This window comes from Carlito syrichta, unplaced genomic scaffold, assembly GCF_000164805.1.
Source record: "Carlito syrichta isolate Samal-C Ts95f unplaced genomic scaffold, Tarsius_syrichta-2.0.1 Scaffold302054, whole genome shotgun sequence".
NCBI classification, from domain to species: Eukaryota; Metazoa; Chordata; class Mammalia; order Primates; family Tarsiidae; genus Carlito; species Carlito syrichta.
In genome coordinates this window covers 158,559-183,515 of record NW_007246150.1, presented here as the reverse complement: position 1 = coordinate 183,515, position 24,957 = coordinate 158,559, and the positions used below count along the sequence as shown (strand labels likewise).

General features: G+C 41.5%; 1 protein-coding gene across 1 annotated transcript in view; it reads right to left on the bottom strand.

Moving 5' to 3' along the window:
• MMP20 (matrix metallopeptidase 20) overlaps window positions 1-24,957 on the bottom strand; it is a 57,990-nt gene that overhangs the window by 3,370 nt on the left and 29,663 nt on the right. The window contains exons 7-8 of the mRNA XM_008055968.1: window positions 18,528-18,664; window positions 17,046-17,202 (exon numbers count right to left, since the gene is read on the bottom strand). Coding sequence (XP_008054159.1) covers window positions 17,046-17,202; window positions 18,528-18,664 — 294 coding nt within the window. The remainder of the gene's footprint in view (window positions 1-17,045; window positions 17,203-18,527; window positions 18,665-24,957) is intronic.

Here is a 24,957-nt window from a genome sequence, read left to right as displayed (position 1 = left end):
AGGCCAAAAGGACACAAATCTGGAATAAAAAACAGTTATTGCAAATCATCTGTTTTCATGTTGACCCAGACCGCATCTCCCTACATGTATGATGTTATTTTGGTATGTACTGGTAAAAATTTTGAGATGGTCTCCCCTGTGATGGTAGACAGACACTTAAGCAGTTCTGCCACAGAGCAAAGAGCACAAGCAACACAGTCAGAGGACTCTGGTTTTGAATTTCTGACTCTGTTATATGCTGGCTCTGTGATCAGAAGGATGTGCTCTCAGCTCTGAGCACCGGCTGTCTCATTTGGTACACACATACACAGTGCACACATACACAGGTGCCCAGCATATGTAGCAACAAGAGCAAGCCCAAGCCATGAGACGTTGTCATTTATTTTGGCTCCAAGAACGATTCCCTTTGACTTGCTAGTATGAGGGTGAGTGAACTTTGTGGTTTGATCTGGGATCCTAAGTCCTCAAGGAGTTTAGTCTTTAAGCTTTAAACATATTTTATCAGGATAACATGTGCAATAGTGGGCAAGGTTGAGAAGAGGTGAGAAAGGAGGGCTCGAAAATGTTTGGGGCAGGACAGGTGTGATGGCTCATGCCTATAATCCCAGTACTTTGGGAGGCTGAGGTGAGAGAATTGCCTGAGCCCACGGGTTCAAGAACAGCCTGGGCAGCTTGGTGAGACCTCATCTCCACAATAAAAAAATTAAAAAATTATAAACTCTAATTCCATCCAGGTTGCCGCAAAGTTCATGATTTTGTTCTTCTTTATGGGTGCATAGTATTCCATTGTTTATATATATATCACATTTTTTTTTTAATCCAGTCCTCTTTTGAAGGGCAGCATGGTTGGTTCCATGTTCTTGCTATTGTGAACAATGCTGTGATAAACATACATATGCAGGTATCTTTAGGAGGCACACCTCATCGATAAGGGTACCTGCACAGTGAATATTTGTATACCTAGCCCTGAATTGTACCCCACAATTGTAAATGCAAATTAAAGAGGAAAAAATAAAAATGAAAAAAATTAGCTGGGCATGGTGGTGTGTGCCTGTAGTTCTGGCCACTTGGAAAGCTAAGGCAGAAGGATTGCTTGAGCCCAGCAGGTCGAGGCTGTGGTGGACATGAGTGTGCCACTGCACTCCAGCCTGGGCAACAGAGTGAGACTGACTCAAAAAAAAAAAAAAAAAAAGAAAAGAAAAGAAATGAAAAGGAGGAAGTTTAGAGCAGGAACTGAGATTAAAATGGTCTACTGATGTGTTGAGGCTTTTGCACAGGAATGATTATATGATAGGATGAGAATCATGGGCATTTTGACGGACGATACATGAATGGTGAGGAAAACTGAAGAATGGATACATGTGATGGGTCACCTTTTAGTTGTGTGATCTTGGACTAATCACGTAACCTTTCTGAGACACAATGCTTTTAACCACTAAGTGGAGGGAACAGTATCTACTTCTGGAGACTGCTGAGAAGGCAGATGAGAGCATGATAGACTGTGAGAAAATATCCAGCGTGATTCCTGACACACAGTAAACCATCAGTAGGCATGAGCTGAATTTGAATATTAAGGAAATACATAAATTTGTATTGAGGATATACTATGTGCTAAGTATCAGCTAAAATCATTGCATATATTTTCTCATCACTGAGGTCTTGTTTGTGAAACCTAAGTATCAAATGAAAAACAATAATCTGTAACTACGTTTATTTCCTCCATGGCCATTTGTTTCATCATTTAATTTTTCTTTTTTTTGAGTTGGAGTCTCACTCTGTCCCCCAGACTGGAGTGCAGTGACCACTCCCGGCCACCACAGCCTTGACCTGCTGGGCTCTGGCAATCCTTCCGCCTCCGCCTTCCAAGTAACTGGAACTACAGGCGTGCGCTACCACACCCGGCTAATTTTTTGATTTATTGTAGAGATGAGGTCTCGCCAAGTTGCCCAGGCAGGTCTCGAACCCGCAGGCTCAGGCAATCCACTCACCTCAGCCTCCCAAGGCACGGGATGACAGGCTGAGCCACTGAGCCCAGTTCATCATTTAATATTGATTAAAGGGTGTAGTTAGTAAATAAGCCAAGGCTGAAGGTTAAACTTTACAAGTGATACCATAGTGCCACAGAGACCTGGTGCAGTTTTTCAGATATATTATCTTACTCTCCGCACTTGTGGTCTAAGGACTCGGAGACAATGGATGAAGTGCCTGCAGTTTTGTTTAACCCGACATGTATGCTTAGAACTCAGACTTGTTGGGCATTTTTGGTGTTTTGATTTCATCATATGTCAATGGCATAACTGACTCCGTCCTCCCTCCTTTGAAGTACTCAGTGGGGAGTCGAGCTGGCGTAAAGAAAATGGAAGAAAAGATGGCAAAAAGGAGGACTAATTAATAAGGTATCTAAGGTGATTTCAGGAAGCTTTCCAGTGTGGGTCAGGAAGGACAGTAAAACAGAAAGCCAAAACTCCTCTTTGAAGATGATAATCAACTTCTAGCCAGAAATCACATGGCTTTCATGAAGGAAGGGAGGCAGAAGAGTGAGAAGCTGCCACGTGCCATCCCAGACGAGAGTCAGGACACAGGACCTCCATGAGGAAATGATTGTGAGAACATTCTAGAGTCTAGATTTTTTCGTATTGTAACAATATGAAAAAATATTCTATAATATTATGTGGAAAATGTCAGGTTACAAAATTGTATATTATTTAAAAATGGGAAAAAACAGAAAAAGATAAGTCATATTAACTACCTGTCATAGATGCTACAAGTGTTAGCAACTGGGGGAATTTATTTTCCTTCACATTTTCCATGTTTTCTATCACAAACATCACACGGAGCCTTGGATCCTTCTTCCTGGGCAGTCTCAGACTCACTCTCACATGGCCTAAATCACTCCCTTCTCACATGATGCCTTCCAGATTTACCTCTTCAGCTCGGGTCCTCTGGAGTTCAAGACCTGAGTGTCCAACTCTGTTCTGGACATTTCTGTTCTTGGGTCAAACTTCAGCATGTACGAAACTGCTTTTTATTCCCTTAGTTCCACTTTATTTCTTAAGTTTACTATCTTGGTAAATGCCCTCATGGAAAACACACTTATCAAAGAAATAACCTCCACTAGTCGATCACCAAGGCCCGAGTTTTCTGTTATTTGAAAGGCAGTCAGTTCTACTCCCTACCCACAAACTCATCATCTCTGGTAGAATTACGGCAACAGTTTTCTTTCTTTCTTTGATTTGGCAGTTCAGCGGCTTTGCTTTTTTTCTTTTCTTTTTTTGCATTGGAGTCTCACTGTGTCACCCAAATTGGAGTGCGGTGGCCGCTCCCGGCCACCGCAGCCTCGACCCGCTGGGCTCAGGCGATCCTTCCGCCTCAGCCTTCCAAGGAGCTGGAACTACAGGCACGCGCTACCACGCCTGGCTGATTTTTGATTTATTGTAGAGATCGGTCTCGCCAAGTTGCCCAGGTGGGTCTCGAACCCGCAGGCTCAGGCAATCCACTCACCTCAGCCTCCCAAGGCACGGGATTACAGGCTGAGCCACCGAGTCCAGCTCTTTTTTCTTCTCTTTCTTTTAATAGTCTTAGGGGTACGCATGATTTTTGGTGACATGGCTGCTTTGTAGAGTGGCAAAGAAGTCTGGGCTTTAAATGTACCCGTCATCTCCATCAGTGCACATTATATCCAATAAGCAATATTTCATCTCTCCCCCCACCCTCTCCCTTCTGAGTCTCCAATGTCCTTTATGTCAATGGCTTTTTAGTATCCAGTCGTGTGCCATATAATGACACTTCAGTTAACAGTGAACCGCATGTGCAATGATGGTCCCATAAGACTATAGTACTGTATTTTTACTGTATATTTTCTAGGTGTAGATATGCTTAGATATACAAATACTTATCACTGAGCTACAGTTGTCTATGGTACTTATTACAGTCACATGCTGCACAGGTTTGTAGCCTAGGAGAAATAGGCTATATCACATAGCTTAGGGCTGTAGTAGGCGGTACCATCTAAGTTTGTGTAAGTACTCTGTGATGTTCTCGTAATGATAAAACCGCCCAACAATGCATTTCTCTGAACGTATCCCCGTCGTTTACTGACTCATGACTGTATTCACAGAATTGTGTGAGCATCATTTTAGAACATTGCCATCCCTCTCCACAAAATCTCATGCCTTTTAGCTATCAGTTCCCATCAGTGTCCTCATCACCCCACTCCCCATCTCACTTGAACCTAGACAATTACTATCTACTTTCTGAATAGACTTGCCTATTCTGGACATTTCATATAATGGAGTCATACCGTACGTGGGTTTTTGTGACTGAGTTCTTTCACTTCACATAATGCTTTCGAGATTCATCCATGTTGTGGCATGCACCAATACTTGATTCTTTTTTATGGCCATATTAAACTCCATTGTATAAATTTATCACGTTTTATATAGCCATTCAACAGTTGATGGAAATTCAGGTTGTTTCTACCATTTGACTTAATGAGTAATGTTGCTATGAATGCTTCTGTACAATTTTTGTGCAGCCATGTGTCTTTATTTTTCTTGAGTATGTACCCTAAAGAAAGTGAAATTCTGGTCAAATGATAGTTCTATGCTCAGCTTTCTGAGGAACAGGAGACTGTTTTCCAAAGTGGCCGTACTGATTTACATTTCTACTCCCAGTGTATGAGGACTCCGATCTTTCCATAGTCTCAGCAATGTTTCTTATCTGAATTTTTGACTCTAGTGTCCTAGCATAGAGCTCAAGAAGTATCTCACTGTGGGTTTGATTTGTATTTCCCTGATGACTACTGATGTTGAGCATCTTTTCGTGCACTTTTTGACCACTTGTATATTTTCTTTGGAGAAATGTCTATTCAGATGCTTTGTCCATATTTTGACTGAGTTATTTTTCTTGTTATCAGTTGGGTTACAGATCCTTTATCTACTCTAGTCACGAGTCTTTTATCAGATGTACAATTTACAACTATTTTCTCCCATTCCCTGGGCTGTCCTCTTACTTTCTTGACAGTGTCCTTTGAAGCAGAAAAGTTTTTAATTTTGATGAAGTTCAATTTGTCTGATTTTTCTTTGGCTGACACTTTTGGTATCACATCTAAATATCCATGGCTAAATCCGAGGTCATGGAGATTTTTCTCTGTATTTTCCTTAGTTTTGTAGTTTTGGATCTCATATGTAAGGTTTTGAGCAATTTGCGTTATTTTTTGGATATGTTGTGAGGTAGGGGTTCAACACCATTCTTTTGCATGTGGCTATCCATTCCTTCAAGCACATTTTGTTGAAGACACTATTCTTTCCTCCACAATGGCCGTATAACCTTGTCAAAACAATGGTTGTAGACATGTGGGTTTGTTTCTGAACTCTAAATTTTATTCATTGATTAATATGTGTACCTGTATGCTAATATCACACTGTTTTAATGACTGTTTCTTTGTAGTAAGTTTTGAAATTGGGTAGTATGAGTCCTCCATCCTGTACTTCTTTTGGTCATGCTAGGTCCTATGAGTTTCAAGTTTTAAAATTAGCTTGTCATTCTCTACAAAGAAACCAGTGGTATTTTTATTTTTATTTTTTGAGTTGGAGTCTCACTCTTGTTGCACAGGCTGGAGTGCAGTGGCACGCTCACGGCCACCGTGACCTCGACCTGCTGGACTTAGGCGATCCTTCTGCCTCAGTCTTCCAAGTAGCTGGAACTACAGACGCATACCACCACGCCCAGCTAGTTTTTTTGTGTGATTTATTGTAGAGACGAGGTCTCACCAAGTTTGCCCAGTCTGGTCTCGACCCTCTGGGCTCAGGCAATCCTCTCGCCTTGGCCTCTCAAAGTGCTGGGATTACAGGTTGAGCCACTATGCCCGGTCTCTACAATCATTATTATTTTTTGAGTTGGAGTCTCACTCTATCGCCCAGGCTGGAGTATAGTGGCACACTCATGGCCACTGCAGCCTCAGTTCTCTCTGGGCTTAGGCGATCCTTCTGCCTCAGCCTTCCAAGTAGCTGGAATTGCAGATGCACGCCACCACGCCCGGCTATTTATTTTTTTTAAAGCAGGATTTATTGAGGGACAGAAAACCTCCCACAGTGGGAAGGGTCCAGAGGGGGCTGCCCGCCAGTGGTGTTTTGATAGGGATTGTAATGAATCTGTAGATCAACTTGGGGAGTGTTGTCATCTTAAAAATATAAGATGTCATTTCATTTAGATCTTGTTTATTTCAATAATGTTCTGTAGTTTTCAGACTATATGCTTTTCATTTCTTTTGTTAAATTTGTTCTAAGTATATTATTCTTTTTGATGCTATTGTAAGTAGAATTTTTAAAATTTTATTTTCAGATTGTCCATTGAGATGATAAAAATGTGGTTTATTTTTACATGTTGAACCCATACCTTGCAACCTTGCTTAACCCATTTATTAGTTTTAAAGTGTTTTTAGAGTATTTTTAAGGGTTTTCTATATAAAAGATAATATAATATGCAAATAGAGATAGCTTTACTTTTTTTTCAATCTTAATGACTTCTATTTCATTTATTCTTGCTTAATTGCCCTGGTACAATGTTGAATAGAGTGACGAGGGCGAACATTTTTACCTTGTTTTTGATTTTAAGAGGAAGACATCCAGTTTTTCACCGCTGAGTATGCTGTCAGCTGTTTGTTTTTCATAGACGGTTTTTATCAGGTTGAAAAGTTTTTCCCTGTTCCTAGGTTGTGGAGTGCTTTTATTATGAAATGGTGTTGGATTTTGCAAATCCTTTTTCTGGATCTATTGAGATGATCGTGTGATTTTTGTTTTTTATGCTATTGACATGGTACGTTGCATGAATTGATTTTTGGATGTTAAAATAATCTTGCATTCCAGGGAAAACTTCCACTTGGTCTTAACATATAATTATTTTTATATGTTTGGTTTTATATGTTTGGTTGGCTAATGCTTTTGGGGGAGTTTTATATCCATATTAATAATAGATGTTAGTCTGAAGTTTTATTTTCTTGTGATGTTTTTGTTTGGTTTTGGTAGAAGGGTAATGCTGGTCTTGTACAATGTGTTAGGTAGTGTTCTTTTCTATGGCTTGAGGAGCAGTTTGTGAAAAATTGGTATTAATTCTTTTAAAAAGATATTGGTAGAATTCACTAGTGAAGCCTTGTGGGCCAGGACTTTTCTTTGTGGATAGTTTTTGATTACTCTTCAGTCTCTTTACTTATTATAGTTCTTTTCAGATTGCCTATTTATTCCTGACTCAATTTCACTAGTTTGTGACTTTCTAGGAATTTGCCCATTTCATTTAATTTATCTAATTTATTGTTTATAGTATTCCTTTATAATCCTTTTTTATTTCTGTAGGGTTGATAATAATGTCTCCTCTTCACTTTTGATTCTAGTAATTTAAATATTTTCTTTTAAACTTTGTCAATCTAGTAAAAAGTTTGTCAATTTTGTTCATCTCAAAAAACAACCTTTGGCTTTGTTGATTTCCTCAGATTGCTTATTTATTGTCTGTTTTATTTATTTCCAATGTGATCTTTATTATTTTCTTCTTTCTTCTTGCTTTAGGTTTAAATTGCTCTTGATTTTCCAATGTTTTAAAGTGGACACTGGAAATGTCCTGTTGATTTGAAAGTTTTCTTTCTTTTCTTTTTTAGTGTAGATATTTATAGCTATAAACTTTTACTTGAGCACTGCCTCCATTGCATCCCATAATTTATGTTATGTTGCGCTTTAATTTTCATTCATTTCTAAGTATTTCTAATTTTCCTTGTGATTTCTTCCTTGAGCCACTGGTTGTTTAATAGTGTGTTGTTTAATTTCTACAGATTTGTAAATTTTCCAGGTTTTCTTCTGGTATTGATCTCTAGTTTTATCACAGCGTAATAAAAAAAGATACTTTGTATTACCTCAATTGTTTTAAATTTATTGAGACTTGTGTTGTGGTCTAACATATTGTCTGTTCTGGAGAATGTTTTACATTCATTTGAGAAAAATGTGCATTCTACTCTTGTTGGGTAGACTATTCTATAGACATCTATTACATCTTGTTGGCCTATAGTACTGTTCATATATTGTTTTCTCTATTGACCTGTCTGGCTGCTCTACTCATTATTGGAACTAGGATATGAAAGTCTTCAACTATTATTGCTCCATCATTGATTTCTCCCTTCATTTCTGTCAGTTTTTGCTTCATACATTTTGGGGCTTTGTGTTAGATTCACACATGTTTATTATTGCTATGTCTCTATGGTCTATTGGCTTTTTATCATTATAAAACATCTCTTTTATCTCTAGTAACATTTTTCATTTTAAAAGTTTATTTTGTCTAATATGAATATAGGCACTCAGACTTTCTTATGGTTTCTATTTGCATACAATATTTTTTTTCATTCTCTTACTTTCAATCTATTTGTATCTTTGAATCTGAAATGTATCTCCTATAGACCGCGTATGGCTGGATTTTGACTTTTAAAAATCCAATCTGACAATCTCCGCCATTTGCTTGGACTGTTCCATTCACATTTAATGTTATTGATGAGGCTGGATTTATGCCTATCATTTTACTTTTTGTGTTCTTTCTTTTTTTTTTTTTTTTTTTGAGTTGGAGTCTCACTCTGTCGCCCAGACTGGAGTGCGGTGGCCGCTCCCAGCCACCGCAGCCTCGACCCGCCGGGCTCCGGCGATCCTTCCGCCTCAGCCTTCTGAGTAGCCGGAATTACAGGCATGCACTACCATGCCCGGCTGATTTTTCGATTTATGGTAGAGATGAGGGCTCGCCAAGTTGCCCAGGTGGGTCTCGAACCCGCGGGCTCAGGCAATTCACTCACCTCGGCCTCCCAAAGCGTGGGATTGCAGGCTGAGCCACCGGGCAGGGCCTACTTTTTGTTTTCTACATGACTTATGTCTTTTGGGTTCTTCTTTATTCCTCCTCACTGTTTTATTTCGCATTAGTGAAACATTTTTAATGTAACATTTTAATTTCTTTTATGATTTTTGTCACAATCTTTTTCTTACTTCCTTAGTGGTTGATAGAGGGCTTACCATATACACTATGCTTACAAAAATCTGCTTCAGATTTACACTCACTTAATTCCCGTGATATATAGAAACATTACTCTTATATATTTCATTTCTGTTTCTTTCTCCTTTTTGTGGTATTATTGTTATACATATAATATATATGTTACAAGCCCCAACATAATTGTTATAATTATTATGTTATATAATTTAATGTCCTCTAAAGAAGCTGAGAGAAGAAAGGAAAGCAAGTATGTCTTTGCAACTTTTGTTATATTAACTTTCTTTTTAGCATTTCTGGTTCTCTTTTCTTCCTATAAATTTGAGTAATCATATGGTGTCACTTTTGAAAACCAATACAGTTTTGTTCCTTTGTGCTGTTATTCACAAATATATTTCTTCATGTTATAGCCCCAACAATGCAATTATACAATTCCATACACATTTTTTCTGCAATTAATTTTTATATTTTTAAATAAAGAGAAGACCGAAGAAGTATGCATTTATACTGTCTTTTATAATTATGTAATTACATTTGCTAGTCTCTCTGGCTTTTTGTGTGAGTTTGGATTTCTATGTGGGGGTCACTTATTTTAGCCTAAAGAACTTCCTTTCAGGCAAGTCTGAAAGCAACAAATGATCCTTAGTTTTTGTTTATCTGTTAAATGTCTTTATCTCCCCTTCATTTTTGAAAGACAGCTCTGGTGGCTATAGGATGCAAGGTTGAGATTTTTTTTTTCTTCGAGCATTTAAAATATGCTTTCCATTGCCTTCTGGCCTAACTAGTTTAGCTGGCTTCCAATCTTGTCCCCGTAATTCAGTCACATTGCTGCCAGAGTTATTTTTATAACACAAATCTTATTGGGTTGCTCCCTTAGTTAAGATATGCAAGCATGTCCCTCTTTCCTACAGAATAAGCACTGATCTCTTTAGAAGGACACCGAGCCTCCATGGTCTAAACTCTGCTTTCCTTGGGCCACATCTATCTTTTCAGTCCATGTTCTAGTCACACTGAATGCTTGAGGGTTTCCCCACTCTCACGAGCTGTTCTGTGCATCAGTGCCTTTTCTTCAACTGCTTTCTCTGCCTGGAAGCCACTCATTCTTTCCCCATCCCCTGTCTGGGAAACTCCTACACAACTCTCAAAATGGAGCCAGTCATTACTTCCTCTAATAATTTTTTTTCTGGTACCTTTGTAAACTGGCCATTTCCTCTTTGTTACGGTTCACTGATCTCCATGTAGTCTTCTATTAGGGGACTTCTGGCACTTGGATTTCTGTTTTTTTTTTTTTTTTTTCCCTGACTTAAAAAAAATTCAATAGCTTTGGAGGATACAGATAGTTTTTGGTCTGGGCTTTAAGTGCACCCACCTGTGCACATTGGACCCAGTAGGTGACTTTTTTTGTCCTTCCACCTCTTCCCCCTCCCCCTTCCGAGTCTTTAGTGTCCATTATTCCATTCTCTACAACTTGTTTATCTATATATTTACTTTCAACTGTAAGACCTGTTGAGGGCATGGATAGCACTCACTATGAACCGAATGTTTATTATGTGACAAGCATTTCACATTTTTCTCACTCAATACCACAACTTTATGATGTATGTATGATTTCTACTCCATTTTTAGATGATGGACCTGAGAACAGTGATCCAAGTTGCTAGATGACTCTTGGTAGAGTTGACATTAACACTAGGATTCTCTTATTCCTGCCCACATTCTTAACCAACAAACTCTATACCTTTTCTTGAATGTCAAGGACTTAGTGCAAAGCCTGACACAGAATCATGTCCAGTAAATGTAGGTTGAGTGTTGTAGTTTGGCAATAATTTTTTAAAATGTAAGACATAAAAGCCAAGATTTTAAACTCTATTTAAAATCATCTTTTTATTTTTATTTTTTTTTGAGTTGGAGTCTCACTCTGTCACCCAGACTGGAGTACAGTGGCCACTCCTGGCCACCACAGCCTCGACCTGCTGGGCTCCGGCCATCCTTCCACCTCAGCCTTCCAAGTAACTTCAGCTACAGGTGCACGCTACCACGCCCAGCTAATTTTTGATTTATTGTAGAGATGAGGTCTCGCCAAGTTGCCCAGGCGGGTCTCGAGCCCGCGGGCTCAGGCAATCCACTCACTTCGGCCTCCCAAAGCACTGGGATTACAAGCTGAGCCACCGAGTCTGGCTCATCTTTCTTATTTTTACTACTTATTATTTATTTCTCTAAGGTGACTAGCTATGAAATCCTTAAGTAAAAATCTTACTTCCTAGTTTTCCTGGGGCATTCAGGAAGGAGAGAATGTAGAAAATGTGTCTTACTTTGCAGCAACAATTTCTCCAGTCTATCTGAATAGGAAGAGTGATTCGGAGGTGGCAATACGATTGAAAAGGGAGGGACCTGTAGATTTTCAAATCACACTACATAAAATTCCAAAATTCTTGTCTTTCTTATCTCAAAGAATGATGGAGACGATGGTGCCCCCGGCCCCTGGCAACCCCTTGGTGTGGCCACTGCTCTGCTCCTCGCAGAAGAGGGAGAACGCACCAAGGGAGAAATTAGCCACAGGTAGTGGAAGTAACGTAAAACAAGAAAATGGACTAGGTCACCAGAGTCTGCTAGAATGAGAAAGGGAAGGTAAAAGTAGGGAGGCAGCCCAACTTTAATCACTTACTGGGTCCAATGTGCACAGGTGGGTGGTGGGTATTTTTAAAGCCCAGACCAAAAACTATCTGTATACTCCAAAGCGACTGAAAAAAGTCAGGGAAAAAAAGAAAAAAAAAAGAACGGCAGCAAAGCATGTTGAAAGGAACCTGCGTCCCCAGTGACCACAGACACACCGCACCAGCTCTAAACCTGTTGAACTTCAGACTTTGTGCATATACAAGATCAACAAACCCTCATGTGTTTAAGCCATGACTATTTTTGGGTCTTTGTTACTAGCAGTGGTTGAATGCAATTGCTAATACAGGGCATCACATGACAATCAGATGTCATGCACACACGAGGCCCCGCAAAGCACAATGTGAAGGGTTCAGAGGGGTTATGGATAGGGCCAGTTTCACAGCTTTTCCTGAACTTTTGAGCTGCAGGCCAGAGTAGTCTGTGTCAATCCTAGTGTACACACAGGTGTGTATTGAAGTGTATAAAGTCGAAGACCCCAATTGCTGAAGGGCTCACCTATGCTTCACCAAAAGCAGTCATTTCAGTCCAGTGTCCAGGACCTTTAATATTTAAAAAGGAAATTTCACTGGGACTGGTGGCTCATGCCTGTCATCCCAGCACTTGGGAGGCTGGGGTGAGAGGATTGCCTGGGCTCAGGAGTTTGAGACCCACCTGGGCAACTTGGAAAGACCTCATCTCTACAATTAAAAAAAACTTAGCCAGACGTGGTGGCGAACACCTGTAGTTCCAGCTACTTGGAAGGCTCAGGTGGAAGGATCGACTGATCCCAGCAGGTCAAGGTGGTGGTAGCCATCACCATGCCACTTGCACTCCAGCCAGAGCGACAGAACGAGACTTCAACTAAAAAATAAAATAAAATAAAATAAAATCAGAAGGAAATGTTATTGGATTAGCTCTTTGGGTTGCTGCTCAGAGAAATATTGAGGCTTAAGTAATCATTTGTTCATTACCACCCTTATTAAGCAATTATTTGTCAATTGTCACATATGTTCCGACTGTGACTGTGAACCTTCTCTTTTTGAGCCCCTACTGTGTGCGGACACTGTGCCAGGTGTCTGTGTCTGTACGCACTGCATCACTTAACACCCTCCGGTACCTGGGCCCTGGGAAGGTTAGACATGCCTGCCACGGTTTTCTTTCCTAACCAGCAAAATGGACTTGTTAACATTTGTGTTAACACCCTAAACCAACTTTCCAATGAATCTATTTTATCTAAATTATGAAGGAACTTTTCTTAGACACTCACAGAGGTCACAGTTGGAAAGGAAAGGTATTATTTCCTCTGGGGGCATCAGGTGTCATTAAAATCAGAGGAGCTCTCCTTCCCCAACCTAAAATCTTCAAAGAATTTTGAATCTCTGTCTGTGTCTCTTGGCTTGGCTGTCCAGCCTCAATCCAGCCTGGCTGGAGGAATATCCTTGACTGCAGATGCAGGTGGATGGGAGATGAGTTCCACGACCAGGTGACAAATGGACAAGAGAGACAACTGGAGAAAGGGCAAGCTCCTTGATGAGAATCATGTTGTGAAGGCTCTTTAAAACATTAACTGAAAAATCAACATAAACCTCTCCCTCTTCCACATGCACTTACACGTGCTGATGTCATTTTCTAGAAATACACAAGGGGAATTGGATTTCTCAATACTGATCATCCTGCATGTCAGCTCTTAACGAAATACTTTATCTTAAAGAAATACTTAAAAAAAATTGAGTTGGAGTCATACTGTCACCCAGGCTAGAGTGCAGTGGCATGCTCACATCCACTGCAGCCTTGACCTGCTGGGCTCAGGCAGTCCTTCAGCCTCAGCCTTCCAGGTAGACGAAACCATAGGCATGTGCCCCCATGCCCGGCTAATTTTTGGACTTATTGTAGAGACGAGGTCTCACCAAGTTGCCCAGGCTGGTCTTGAACTCCTGGGCTCAGGCAATCCTCTCATCGCCGCCTCTCAAAATGCTAGGATTACAGGCATGGGCCACTACACCCAGCTAAAGAAAGACTTGCCCCACAGATATTAGGGGCTCAATAGATGAATTTCTATCAGTATGTTTCAAAAAGGACTGTCTGAGAGAATAGTAGCTGGCTTAGTGGTTGAAACACTGACCTGGAAGTGGCAATTCATGACACCACATAATACTTCCAACAATGTTTCTGGGGCTCTCAGCGGCCCAGAAGACTCAGCAGGGTTTATATTTGTTTGGAATTTAAAAAAAAATAAAATACACTTTCCTTCTCAAGAAATATATCTGTGCTCCAGATATATTACTTTCTCAATTCCAAATTGAGGAGGAGAGTTTCAGATGAAAGAAGTTAACAACTATTTATTTTATAATTTCTTTTTATGCCACACAAGTGGTTATTAAAAGTAGGTGATTTAAAATAAGATAAAAGACTATACTTTTAGGGATCATTTCTTGCAGGGTTGGCTCAACAACCACAAGACCATAAATATAATTAAATACATCAACAGATGTAAAAACAAGAACCACATGATTGTGTCATTAGATGAAGAAAAAGCTTTTGATAAAATCCAGCATCCCTTCTTGATTAAATTCCCTCAAACACCTACATGGTAAGCGCCATCTACGATAAATCCACAGCCAGCATATGCCAAATGCACAGAAACTGGAAACATTTCCCCTGAAAACTGGAACAAGACAAAGCTGCCCACTCTTACCCCTCTTGTTCAACATTGTTGGAAGTCCTAGCTAGCGCAATTAGACAAGAGAAAGAATCAGGGGTATCCAAATAGGAAAAGAGGAAGTCAAGTTATCCCTTCTTGCCGATGATATGATCCTATACCTTGAAAATACAAGAGAATCTGTCAAAAACTTGCTTTCATTGATAAAGGGCTTTGGCAAAGGCTTGAGGCATAAAATAAATGTGCAAAAGACAGTTGCATTCTTATACACCAACAACAAGTAGGCAGAGAACCAGCTAAAAAGCAGAATTCCATTCCCAATAGCCACACACACATGTGCGCGCGCGCACACACACACACACACAGAAATACCTCGGCATCTTCCTAACCAGAAAAGTGAAAGACCTTTACAGTGAAAACTGTAAAGTGAACAAAAGAAATCCAAGAAGATACAAACAAATGAAAAACGATTCCATTCTCATGGATTGAAAGAATCAACATTGTTAAGATGTCCATCCTACCAAAGACAATCTACAGATTCAACACAATACCCGTTAAGTAACCAACATCATTCTTCTCAGACCCAGAAATGACAATATGGAAACTCATATGGAAATATAAATGACCACAAATAGCCAGAACAATCCTCAGCAAAAGAAACAAAGCAGGAGGTATCACACTTCCAGACTTCAAACTGTACTATAAGGCTACAATAATCAAAACAGCCTGGTATTGGTACAGTAACAGGTGTACAAACCTATAGAACAGGATAGAGATTCCGGAAGCAAACCCTCAGTTTCTCAACCAACTCATCTTTGACAAAGCTGGGGAGAGGGGAACCTATTCAGTAAATGGTGCTGGGAAAACTGACCACCTGCAGAAGATTGAAACAGGATCTCTATCTATTATCATACACAAAAATCAACTCTAAATAGATCAGAGACCTAAATGTCAAACCTCCAACTATAAGAACCTTCCATATGACACAGCAACCTCTATGGCAATTTCTAAAAGAACTAGATACTGACCTTCCATAGGACACAGCAATCCCCCTACTGGGAATATACCCGGAGGAACTCAAATCATTCTATAAAAGAGATACCTACCCATGCATGCACATTGCAGCACTATTCACAATAGCAAAAATATGGAACCAACTGTGCTGTCCATTGAAACTGAACTGAATTTAAAAAATGTGGTAATATGCACAATGGAATGTTACACAGTCATAAAGGACAGACATATGAACTTTGCAGCAACTTGGGTGGATTTGGAGTCTATCATACTCAGCGATCTATCACCGAAACAAAGAACAGAGTACCACATGTTCTCACTCATAAGTGGACCCTGAACATTTACCATAATACTATAAGAAAGGGATTGACAGTAGCCAGTTACCACGGGGAGAGGGAAGGGGAATACAACATCAATAAGGGTACCCGATCTCAAACCAGGCAAAGTGGGGACCAGTGGGAGGCCCAAACTTTACCTGTACAATGGCCAACTTTATACCCGATCCCTAATTGTACCCCACATCTTTAAAATAAATTTTGAAAAAAAGTTAAAAAATAAAATAAGATGAAAATTCTTGGGCCAAGGTCGGGTGCTCTCCTGTTTCCATCCTAGCATCGTTTAGCATGGTCACCTGCATAGAGCCTGTTTTTGCTTCTCTCTTTTGAAGTTTGAGGAAACAGGTGAAGCCAAAGAGAAAACCAGGAACAGAGGGCAGGTGTGCAGAGGCAGAAGCGGTCTTTGAAGGAGCTTGGGAGAGAGCCTCACTCATTCCTCGACATGGGCCAACCAAGGATCAACACTCAGTTGACGAGATGAGTGTGACCCCATGTGCAGTGATTGAATGCCAGGTCACACCTGACTTCAATCTGCTCCTAGTAAGTTACTGCAGGACAGGCATGGAAATTATAGATGGTTCCCTTTGTTCCCTTTGGATAGGAAGAATCCTCATTTTCTAAGGTGTATAAAAGGAATGGACATAAAGCCTTTTCCTTTCAGTAAAACCTTCCTTTAAAGAACCCCACAGTCAGGATCATGTCCGTTTTGTCACAGAGTATTTTGGAAGGCATTTGTTGTTCACATAACAACTACCCCTAGACATCCCCAGTGGGTATTCAGGTATTTGGCAATGCTGCAGCCACTCTTTTAGGCCACTGGGGGACGGGGAGGGGGGGTTCCAGTTAAATGAGTGCAACAAAGATCAGGATGTGTGGTGTCCTATTGACCAGACAATGAGATGACTGAATGAATGTCTCATTCAGTGAATGGACTCATCGTTTGGATGGGTCCATTTCTTTTCTTTCTTTTTTTTGAGTTGGAGTTTTTTATTTGGTTCTCTGCCTGCTTGTTGTTAGTTCTTTTTTTTTTTTTTTTTTTGAGTCAGTCACCCAGGCTGGAGTGCAGTGGCATGCTCATGGCCACTGCAGCCTCGACCTGCTGGGTTGGGCGATCCTTCTGCCTCAGTCTTCCAAGTAGTTGGAACCACAGGCATGTGCCACCACGCCTGGCTAAATTTTTGATTAATTGTAGAGACAACATCTCACCAAGTTGCTCAGGGGTTCATTTCTTAAAGACAGTCAACCATCTGTACATGGTACCCCAGTGCTGAGAAGAGTCGATGGGACTATTGCTTTCTTTCATGTGAAAAGTTTTTTTTTTATCCTTCTTATTGAATACATCTAGACAGTCAAAAGGAGAAAAGCCTTACCTGTAATATTCCTCTCCCACAAAGAACAGGGTCTTCTGTGGCTCCCTGAGATACACAGCGGCGTCTATTCGCTGCACGTGCCTTGGAAATCCAAAGTCATAAATGGTCCGAGGAGGACCCTGCATTCGGAATCCTCTTGTTATCCAGTAGTGGGGGCCTGAAAACAGAAACGCAAGTCTGCAAAAACTCGGTGCCACTGAGTGATTCACTTCACACATGAAGATTTCTAGAAGGGTCATACATGGGGTTAGATCATGGGATATTTGCCAGGGCTATAACCCAATAGATGATAGAAGCCTCTAACTATTCAATTCAGTCAAAGACTTTAAACTTTCCTGGAGGCAAACATCCTGAGGTATGCCGCCCAAGAGCAATAACATTAATACAATCATATCTTACATTTAACAGCTTAATTTTTCAGGATTTCTTTCATTTATAATCTCATTTCACCTTCATATGTCTATGAGAGAGAAGGGGCAGGTGACATGCAAATGCTAATGTGATTCTTACTTAAATTGGCACCTGTCTTCTACCTGTAACCCTCAGCATCAAGAAAATATAAGCGAAAACTGAAAGCTATCACCTGTTGGAGGGTCTCCCATGGCTACCTGTGGTCACAACACAACTTCAAGGCAGATTTACTGTAACCACTTGGCAGAGGAAGAAGTGAAGGATCAGAGCAGATAGATAACTTCCCAGGCTCATTTAAACAGTAAAGGCTTGGGCTAGAGATGCGTCTACCTCTTGGAGACACTGGCACGCTCCTCTTCAGGCTGCTTTTGAGCATGACATAACGGCATGACATAACCTCACACTGTGTTCCATGTTAGCTTTTTTGTTTGTTTGTTTGTTTAGAGTCAGAGTCTCACTCAGTTGTCCAGGCTGGAGTGCAGGGGCACGATCCCAGCTCACCACAACCTCGACCTCCTGGGTTCAGGTGATCCTTCCGCCTCAGTCTCCTGAATAGCTGGGACTACAGGTGCATGTCACCATGCCAGACTAGTTTTTTTATTTTTTTGTAGAGACAAGGGTCACGATATTGCGTAGGCTTGTCTTAAACTCCTGAGCTCAAGTAATCCTCCCGCCTCAGCCTCCCAAAATGCTGAGATTACAGGTATGAGCCACCACGACCGGCCAGCCCATGCTGGTTTTTGTTAGTTAAAGGCTGTTGGTAGAGTGTGCCATGTCACTCTGAGCAGAAGTCCTAGGGGGTAGGAACCAGGTTTCTAGCTTTCTGGGTACTGTCACCTAGCACGGTGCCTCACTAGGCTACCAGGCTTGGTTAGAGAACAGATTGATGGCCCCAGTCATTACCGTCATTGTCACAATATAGTAAGGGGTGGCATTCACGCCCAACCTGAAGAGAAGCAGCCATCGAAACGTACCCCAGGATCACCCTACCAACGCTCTCAGTGTTACATATTCCAAATAGAAGGAGCATGGGCCCCCGCCAGTTCTTTCTTTGAGAGATCTGTAGGGTACCTTTGAAGAAATAAGCGGTGCCCCTCTCAGCCACCTCGTAAGCTGCATCCACATTGGACATGAGCTGGGGGAAGGAGCTGGTAATAGTGCTGGGCCGAATCCCCGCCGGCAAGTGAACCTGTCGTCGCCAGAAAATCCTAGGGGATGTTCCAGAAAAACAAAAAGAAAAACGCCCCGAGATCAAGAGTTGGTTTAGACTCTAAATTGCACTTGGACTGAAATGTATTCAGAGGCCATTGTTAAATGCCCTTTGTCCTGGCCTTGTCTTTAGGAAAACGCACAACTTTTTTGACCTTGGTAAATGGTTTCTTCTCCATTTTTGTCATCTGAGCACCTTTGCAATCCCTTTGCTTCATTTATTTGAGGCTGTTCAAGGCATATAAGGATACAGGAAAGTAACAGAGTTAGTGATTTACACATTTAAGCTGTGCGCCCTTCTGTTCCAAATAGCACTTGATACAAATGTCTCTTTCCTATTGGGGTCTTTAAAGGGTTAAAATCTCACAAAGACAAATATGATTCAGAGAGTGAACATTATGAATAGTATAAAAGAACCAAAAGTTTGTGCTTGGGAGGTGCCGATTGGTCCCTGTGAAAGCAGCAAAAACATTAATAATTATACATTATGGTGTTGCCTGCATAAATGTCTACTGGCAGTGTTTGTATCTGCGTCAGAAGGCTAATTAACAGAAAATCTAGCACACAGTTATTAATTTAAGATTTAGTCACTCATTCATCTGTTAGTCAACATTATTTTCATAACCTTGTGGCAGTATACACATGAGGGTACTGGGCCTTGTTGCTTCCACTGTAAATGGGTCCATTTTGCATTTTGGTGATGGAAACCATTTCTACGAAACATGAATAGTTCACCTGGCTTCTTAGAAACCCAGAATTAATGCATGAAATTATCTGTGGACAGGAAAACTATAATAAAGCTTTGACATTGAAGTTTCCATGTAGTTAGATTTGGAGCTCCTGAAGTATTATGTTGAGTGCCCTGTTCAAGTAATTTAACAAATATTTATGGTGCACTTATCACGGAGCACTGTGGTAACATCAAGGATGAAGCACTGAACAAGACCAGGCCCCGCCTTCAAGATGTTTCCAATCAATCTAGTATAGACACTGACAAGTAATTAGACAGCTGTCATTGAGTGATCAGTGCTACAAACAGATAAGCTCAGGACGCTCTGGGAACATGCCGGAGGGATAGGGCATTGAAGGCAATTTAAACTGATGACACAATCTGAAAAAGAGATATACTGAGAAGAGAGAAGTATTTCTCGCTCTTTTTTTTTTTTTTTGAGTTGGAGTCTCACTCCATTGCCCAGGCTGGAGAACAGTGGCTCGCTCATGGCCACTCCAGTGTCAACCTGCTGGACTCGGGTGATACTTCCGCCTCAGCCTTCCAAATAGCTGGAACTACAGGCACGTGCTACCACACCCGGTAATTTTTATTTATTGATTGTAGAGACCTGGTCTCACCAAGTTGCGCGGGCTGGTCTCGAACCCGCGGGCTCAGGCAATCCCCTCGCCTCAGCCTCCCAAAGTGCTGGGATTACAGGCTGAGCCACCGAGCCTGGCCTTGAGAAGTATTTCTTCATGCTACCTAAGGGACTCCATGACGCAGAAGGATGAGTGTTTCAGAAGCTGTAAGCTAGAGCTCCCACTCCAAGGCTAACTAGACTCTCCAAGCCTCAGTTTTATCATTTCTTAAATGCGAATAATAACTAAATGGCCGATATGATGAGCTCATTATAAGGATCAAACGAGATGATGCATAAGAAAGTGCATTATAAACTGTAAAGAGCCATGTGGATAAATACTGTCCACTTAAAAAATTAGTATTTGCCCAGGCCTTAATTACCTACTATCTGGGCAACCACTGCAGACAATACCCAGGCCCAAAACACCACAGTCTTATCTAGAACACACATATCCACAGATGAAAAACTGAGACCCGAGAGACCAGCGGACCCAAAGGTCACCTGATGGTTAGGGGCAGGGAAAACCTGGATTAGACACCAGCTGTCTCGATGCTCATCACATACCCTATCTGCTACTTGCTCATTCTGTCTTGTGATTGGGTTTTCTTTGCTAATTCCGCCCTTGGTCCAATCAGACCTGGACTTTTCTGAAGACAAGGGGGATTTCTCTTTCTTTGTTCTCTTCACCACCTACAATGAGCACAGATCTGGGTGTCCAGAAGCGTTCTTAGATTAACTGGGAGCCTGGGAAGGAATCCGAAAAGCAGGTGTTTCCCAGTTAGTTCGATTCAATGCCTAGTTCTGAAATGCTGGCTCTGTTCAAGCCACTGTACTGAGACACACAGTGTGCATTTTGGGGTATTATCACGGTGGAGAAAAGGCCACAGGGGAGGTGGGAGGCCGAGGGGCAGATATCTCCTCCAAAAACCAGGCTCTATCTGAATCACGTCTGTGATGAGACATAGCTGACTTCCGGCTGCTATGGTCGCCCCTAAAGCTGGAGGCGTTTTCTGTTATTTCTCATTTAGAAACCAACCATGAGACTCTAAGCAAAGTTAAACCCTATATTTTGTTTGAAGTCACAGGACACTGATGTCCCCAGTGACTCAGTAGGAGAGGTAATAAAGAGTCGTGGTTAAGAGCACAGGCGAACTGAAAATGTACTCTTGGAATTTTTTTTTTACAGGTGGTAGAATCTTAAATTTCTTACTCATTAAATCTTAATTTAGGATCATTGTGGGTATTATGAGGATTAAATTGAAGTAGAATAGTTATTCTTTCTTTCTCTTTTTTTTTTGAGTTGGAGTCTCACTCCATTGCCCAGACTGGAGTGCAGTGGCACGTTCATGGCCACTCCAGCATCTACCTGCTGGGCTCTGGCAACCCTTCCACCTCAGCCTTCCAAGGAGCTGGAACTACAGGCACGCACCACCACACCCAGCTAATTTATTGATTTATTGTAGAGATGAGGTCTCACCAAGTTGGCCAGGGTGGTCTCGAACCCCTTGGCTCAGGCAATCCTCTTGCCTCAGCCTCCCAAAGTGCTGGGATTATAGGCTTGAGTCACTGCACCTGGCATAGAATAATTATTCTAAATCAAGTGTGGTTTTGTGTCAGGGGAGATCTTTGAAAATGTCAGGTGACAATTTTGGTTGTCACAACTGGGGGTGGGCAGTGCTACTGGAGTTTAGTGGATAGAACCAGGGGTACACCGAACACCCCACAATGCACAGGACAGCTCAGCACAACGAAGATTTACCTGCCTCCAAATAGTAGTGTCCAAGTTAGGAAACCCTGCTTTAAACACTGTTAGATAGAAGATACTGTATGTATAAGATAGAAATACCGTCATTTGTTTAAGTGATCACAAATTTCAAAAGGAACCTGGAATCATGAAGATTTTTAGTAAATGAATGAAGAAAAATTATATCTAGTGGGTAATAAAACAACATACTCAGAGGATTTACATCCCTAGAGCTGTCGATTACAGTAATAAATTCACAGAGAATTATAGTAAGTAATCTCCTTACACATCAATAAATTCCCAGCACTTTGGGAGGCCAAGTTAAGAAGATTGCCCGAGCCCAGGCATTCGAGACCAACCTGGGCAACTTGGTGAGACCTCATCTCTGCAACAAATAAAAAATTAGCCGGGTGTGGTAGCGCATGCCTGTAGTTCCAGCTCCTGGGAAGGTTGAGGCGGAAAGATCACCGGAGCCCAGCAGGTCGAGGCTGCGGTGGCTGTGAGCGTGCCAGTGCACTCTAGCCTGGTCGATGAAATGAGACTCTAACTAAAAAAAAAAAAGTAAATGGATTTAAAATATAAGTTAAAAAAAACCTATGAACTTGTTGAAAAAGCTGCAGGATGTATTGGAACCGGGGAATGAAAATAAATATATAGATCTTATCAATAGTCTATAATCTGGTCTTTGATAAGGAGGGCAAAACAATGGAGCTTATTGATATTTTAGATCTACTGGTTAGATATTTAGCTGCACTATTTATCTTCCTGTACCCACTGGCTAATGCTGTGCCTGGCACCTAGTCAGGGTTCAGCAAATGTTTGTTGGTTAAATGAATGAGTGCCAGAAGTTTGAGAGAGACTTATTTGATCAGTGATTTTCATATTCTCTGAAAGTTTCACTCCCTTTTACTAAAGAACATTCACTAACTTATCCAATTTGAGATCAGGTCACTGATAACCCTCAACTGGTCTCTTCCAGCTCTTGGCCAGTCCCTCCAACTCCTTGGGGGCAGGAGGACAGATCACTCATTTTTTTATCCCTGGGCTTAGCCTGGTGCCTGGCACATCTAGGGCCTTGAGCCATGTTTCTGAACCTTTGTTTTTGTTGCTTTTACACCCAATCATCTTCGCTCCCCACCTGCCTAAGCTGATCCCATCGGTTTCTCTTTTTCAGGAGCTGCCTTCACCTGTTTGATGGACCGTCAGGCAATTCAGCACGAGCTGAGCTGAACGAGGGCCCTCATCTCACACCCTCTTCAGCCTCACACGTTTCTAGATCCTGCTCCTCTGTCATCCTCTTTCCTACTTTCTGGAAGGGATATCTTTCTTCTTTTTGATGCTTTCAATTTAGCTGCTGCTCACTCCCCTGAGATCAGGCAGTGTGGTGCAGCGAAAGAAACAAGGAGTGCCTGAAAACCTGTTTTTTCACTGGATGTGTATCTCATGTGAGCCACTTAATTTCCTTCTATCAAATGACAGTGAGAATAATAATAATATCTGCACAGATACTTCAAGGGATCAATTGAGATAATGCACAAGAAAGTGTTTTATAAACTCTGGACTACTCTTTTTTTTTTTTTTTGAGTTGGAGTCTCACTCTGTTGCCCAGGTTGGAGTGCAGTGGCACGCTCATGGCCACCGCAGCCCTGACCAGCTGGGCTCTGGTGATCCTTCCGCCTCAGCCTTCCAAGTAGCCGGAATTGCAATCATGCATCATCACACCTCGCTATTTTTAAAAAAATTTATTGTAGAGATGAGGTCTAACCAAGTTGCCCAGGCTGGTCTTGAACTCATGGGCTCAGGCAATCCCTCACCTTGGCCTCCCAAAGTGCTAGGCCACCCCAGCCAGACTAAACTCTGGACTGCTCTTGTAATTATTTGTAGATGCTTTAAGAAAGCATATTTTCACTCTACCAATTTATTAATTGGCAACATGTAAGATTTAAACTTAGAATTTATCAATATAGCTAAGTTTCCTCCTCAATTTGCTTCACTGAAAACTCTGAAGTACAAACACCATCACATCATCGACTGAGAAGTCATTCACTGTGTGGGAATCATTAACCAGGACTGTTGAGCTCAGATGCATCAGAGGCCAAGAAATCAACCATGTGTCATCCACCTCTCTGAACCCAAGAAAAATACAGCTTGTAAAATTAAGAGCTCACAGGCATACAGCGGTGTGGGTTAGAAACAGTCAAAGCTGTGCATAGTGTCCCTAAGTTCGGAGTGTTCACACCCTTCTGAAGAGCCTGGGGAGATCCCTATCCGTGAGCCATAACCTGTGGACAGGTAAAGGCCCCGCCTCACTCAGAATGAGGCGACTCTGAAGAAATGCAACGAGTCAGGAATCTTACCTCGCTCCTTCCTCTGAACCCTTCATCGATCACAGAGAACCCGGCTAAGTTAACACAAGGCCGTTTGTTGACTTTTTTTTTCTTGAAGATTTTCTTGGAATTATTTTGATTAAACCAGACATACTTGCATACAACAAAATATAACAAGTTCTCTGTACTTGATGTGTCCCCAAATTTCTAGACAATTTCCCCCCTCAGTAAGTTGACAGATGCTCACACAGGTTAGTATAGGGAAGGTGTAAGTTCCTAGGATCCGCCTGACATCAGATATAGGACATCCTTTCTGTCAGGAAATTCCACAGTAACCAAAGGGTAAGGGCATGGGTCTCCATCTGTCACAACCTAAAGATTAAGTAGCAGGAACCACTATCTAGGCCTCACAGCTATCTCAAGAACATGTTCCCAAGGAGGTAGGATCCAAACTGTCGGTCTTCAGTTGTCCCAGTTTAGTGCGAATCTGTGAGGAGGTATTGCCCCTAGCGGGGCTTCGAGACCTCTCATTCTAGAAAGGTGGAAGGAAGACAACCCAATGAGACACAGTTACAGCCCTTCCTCGGCTCCTCTGAGACCCAAGCATCCATTTCCCTAAATGTGTTGACTTTCAATGAGGCAACTTAAAGCCAAAGAGACAGCTGAGAGAATGTGAAGGAGGAAGGCTTCCTCCTCTTCCATGGTGGGCTTTCCACAAGCCCGTGGACTCCTGGGAAATCCCAACTTCAAATGTACCATCCAGTGGTAGTGGTGACTGGTGCAATTGTCCTCTGCCTGTAGCCTTTTGCATTTTGTTTTCTCCCTGGTCTCAGACATGAATAGTTCCCATCTTTTTTTTTTTTTTTTTT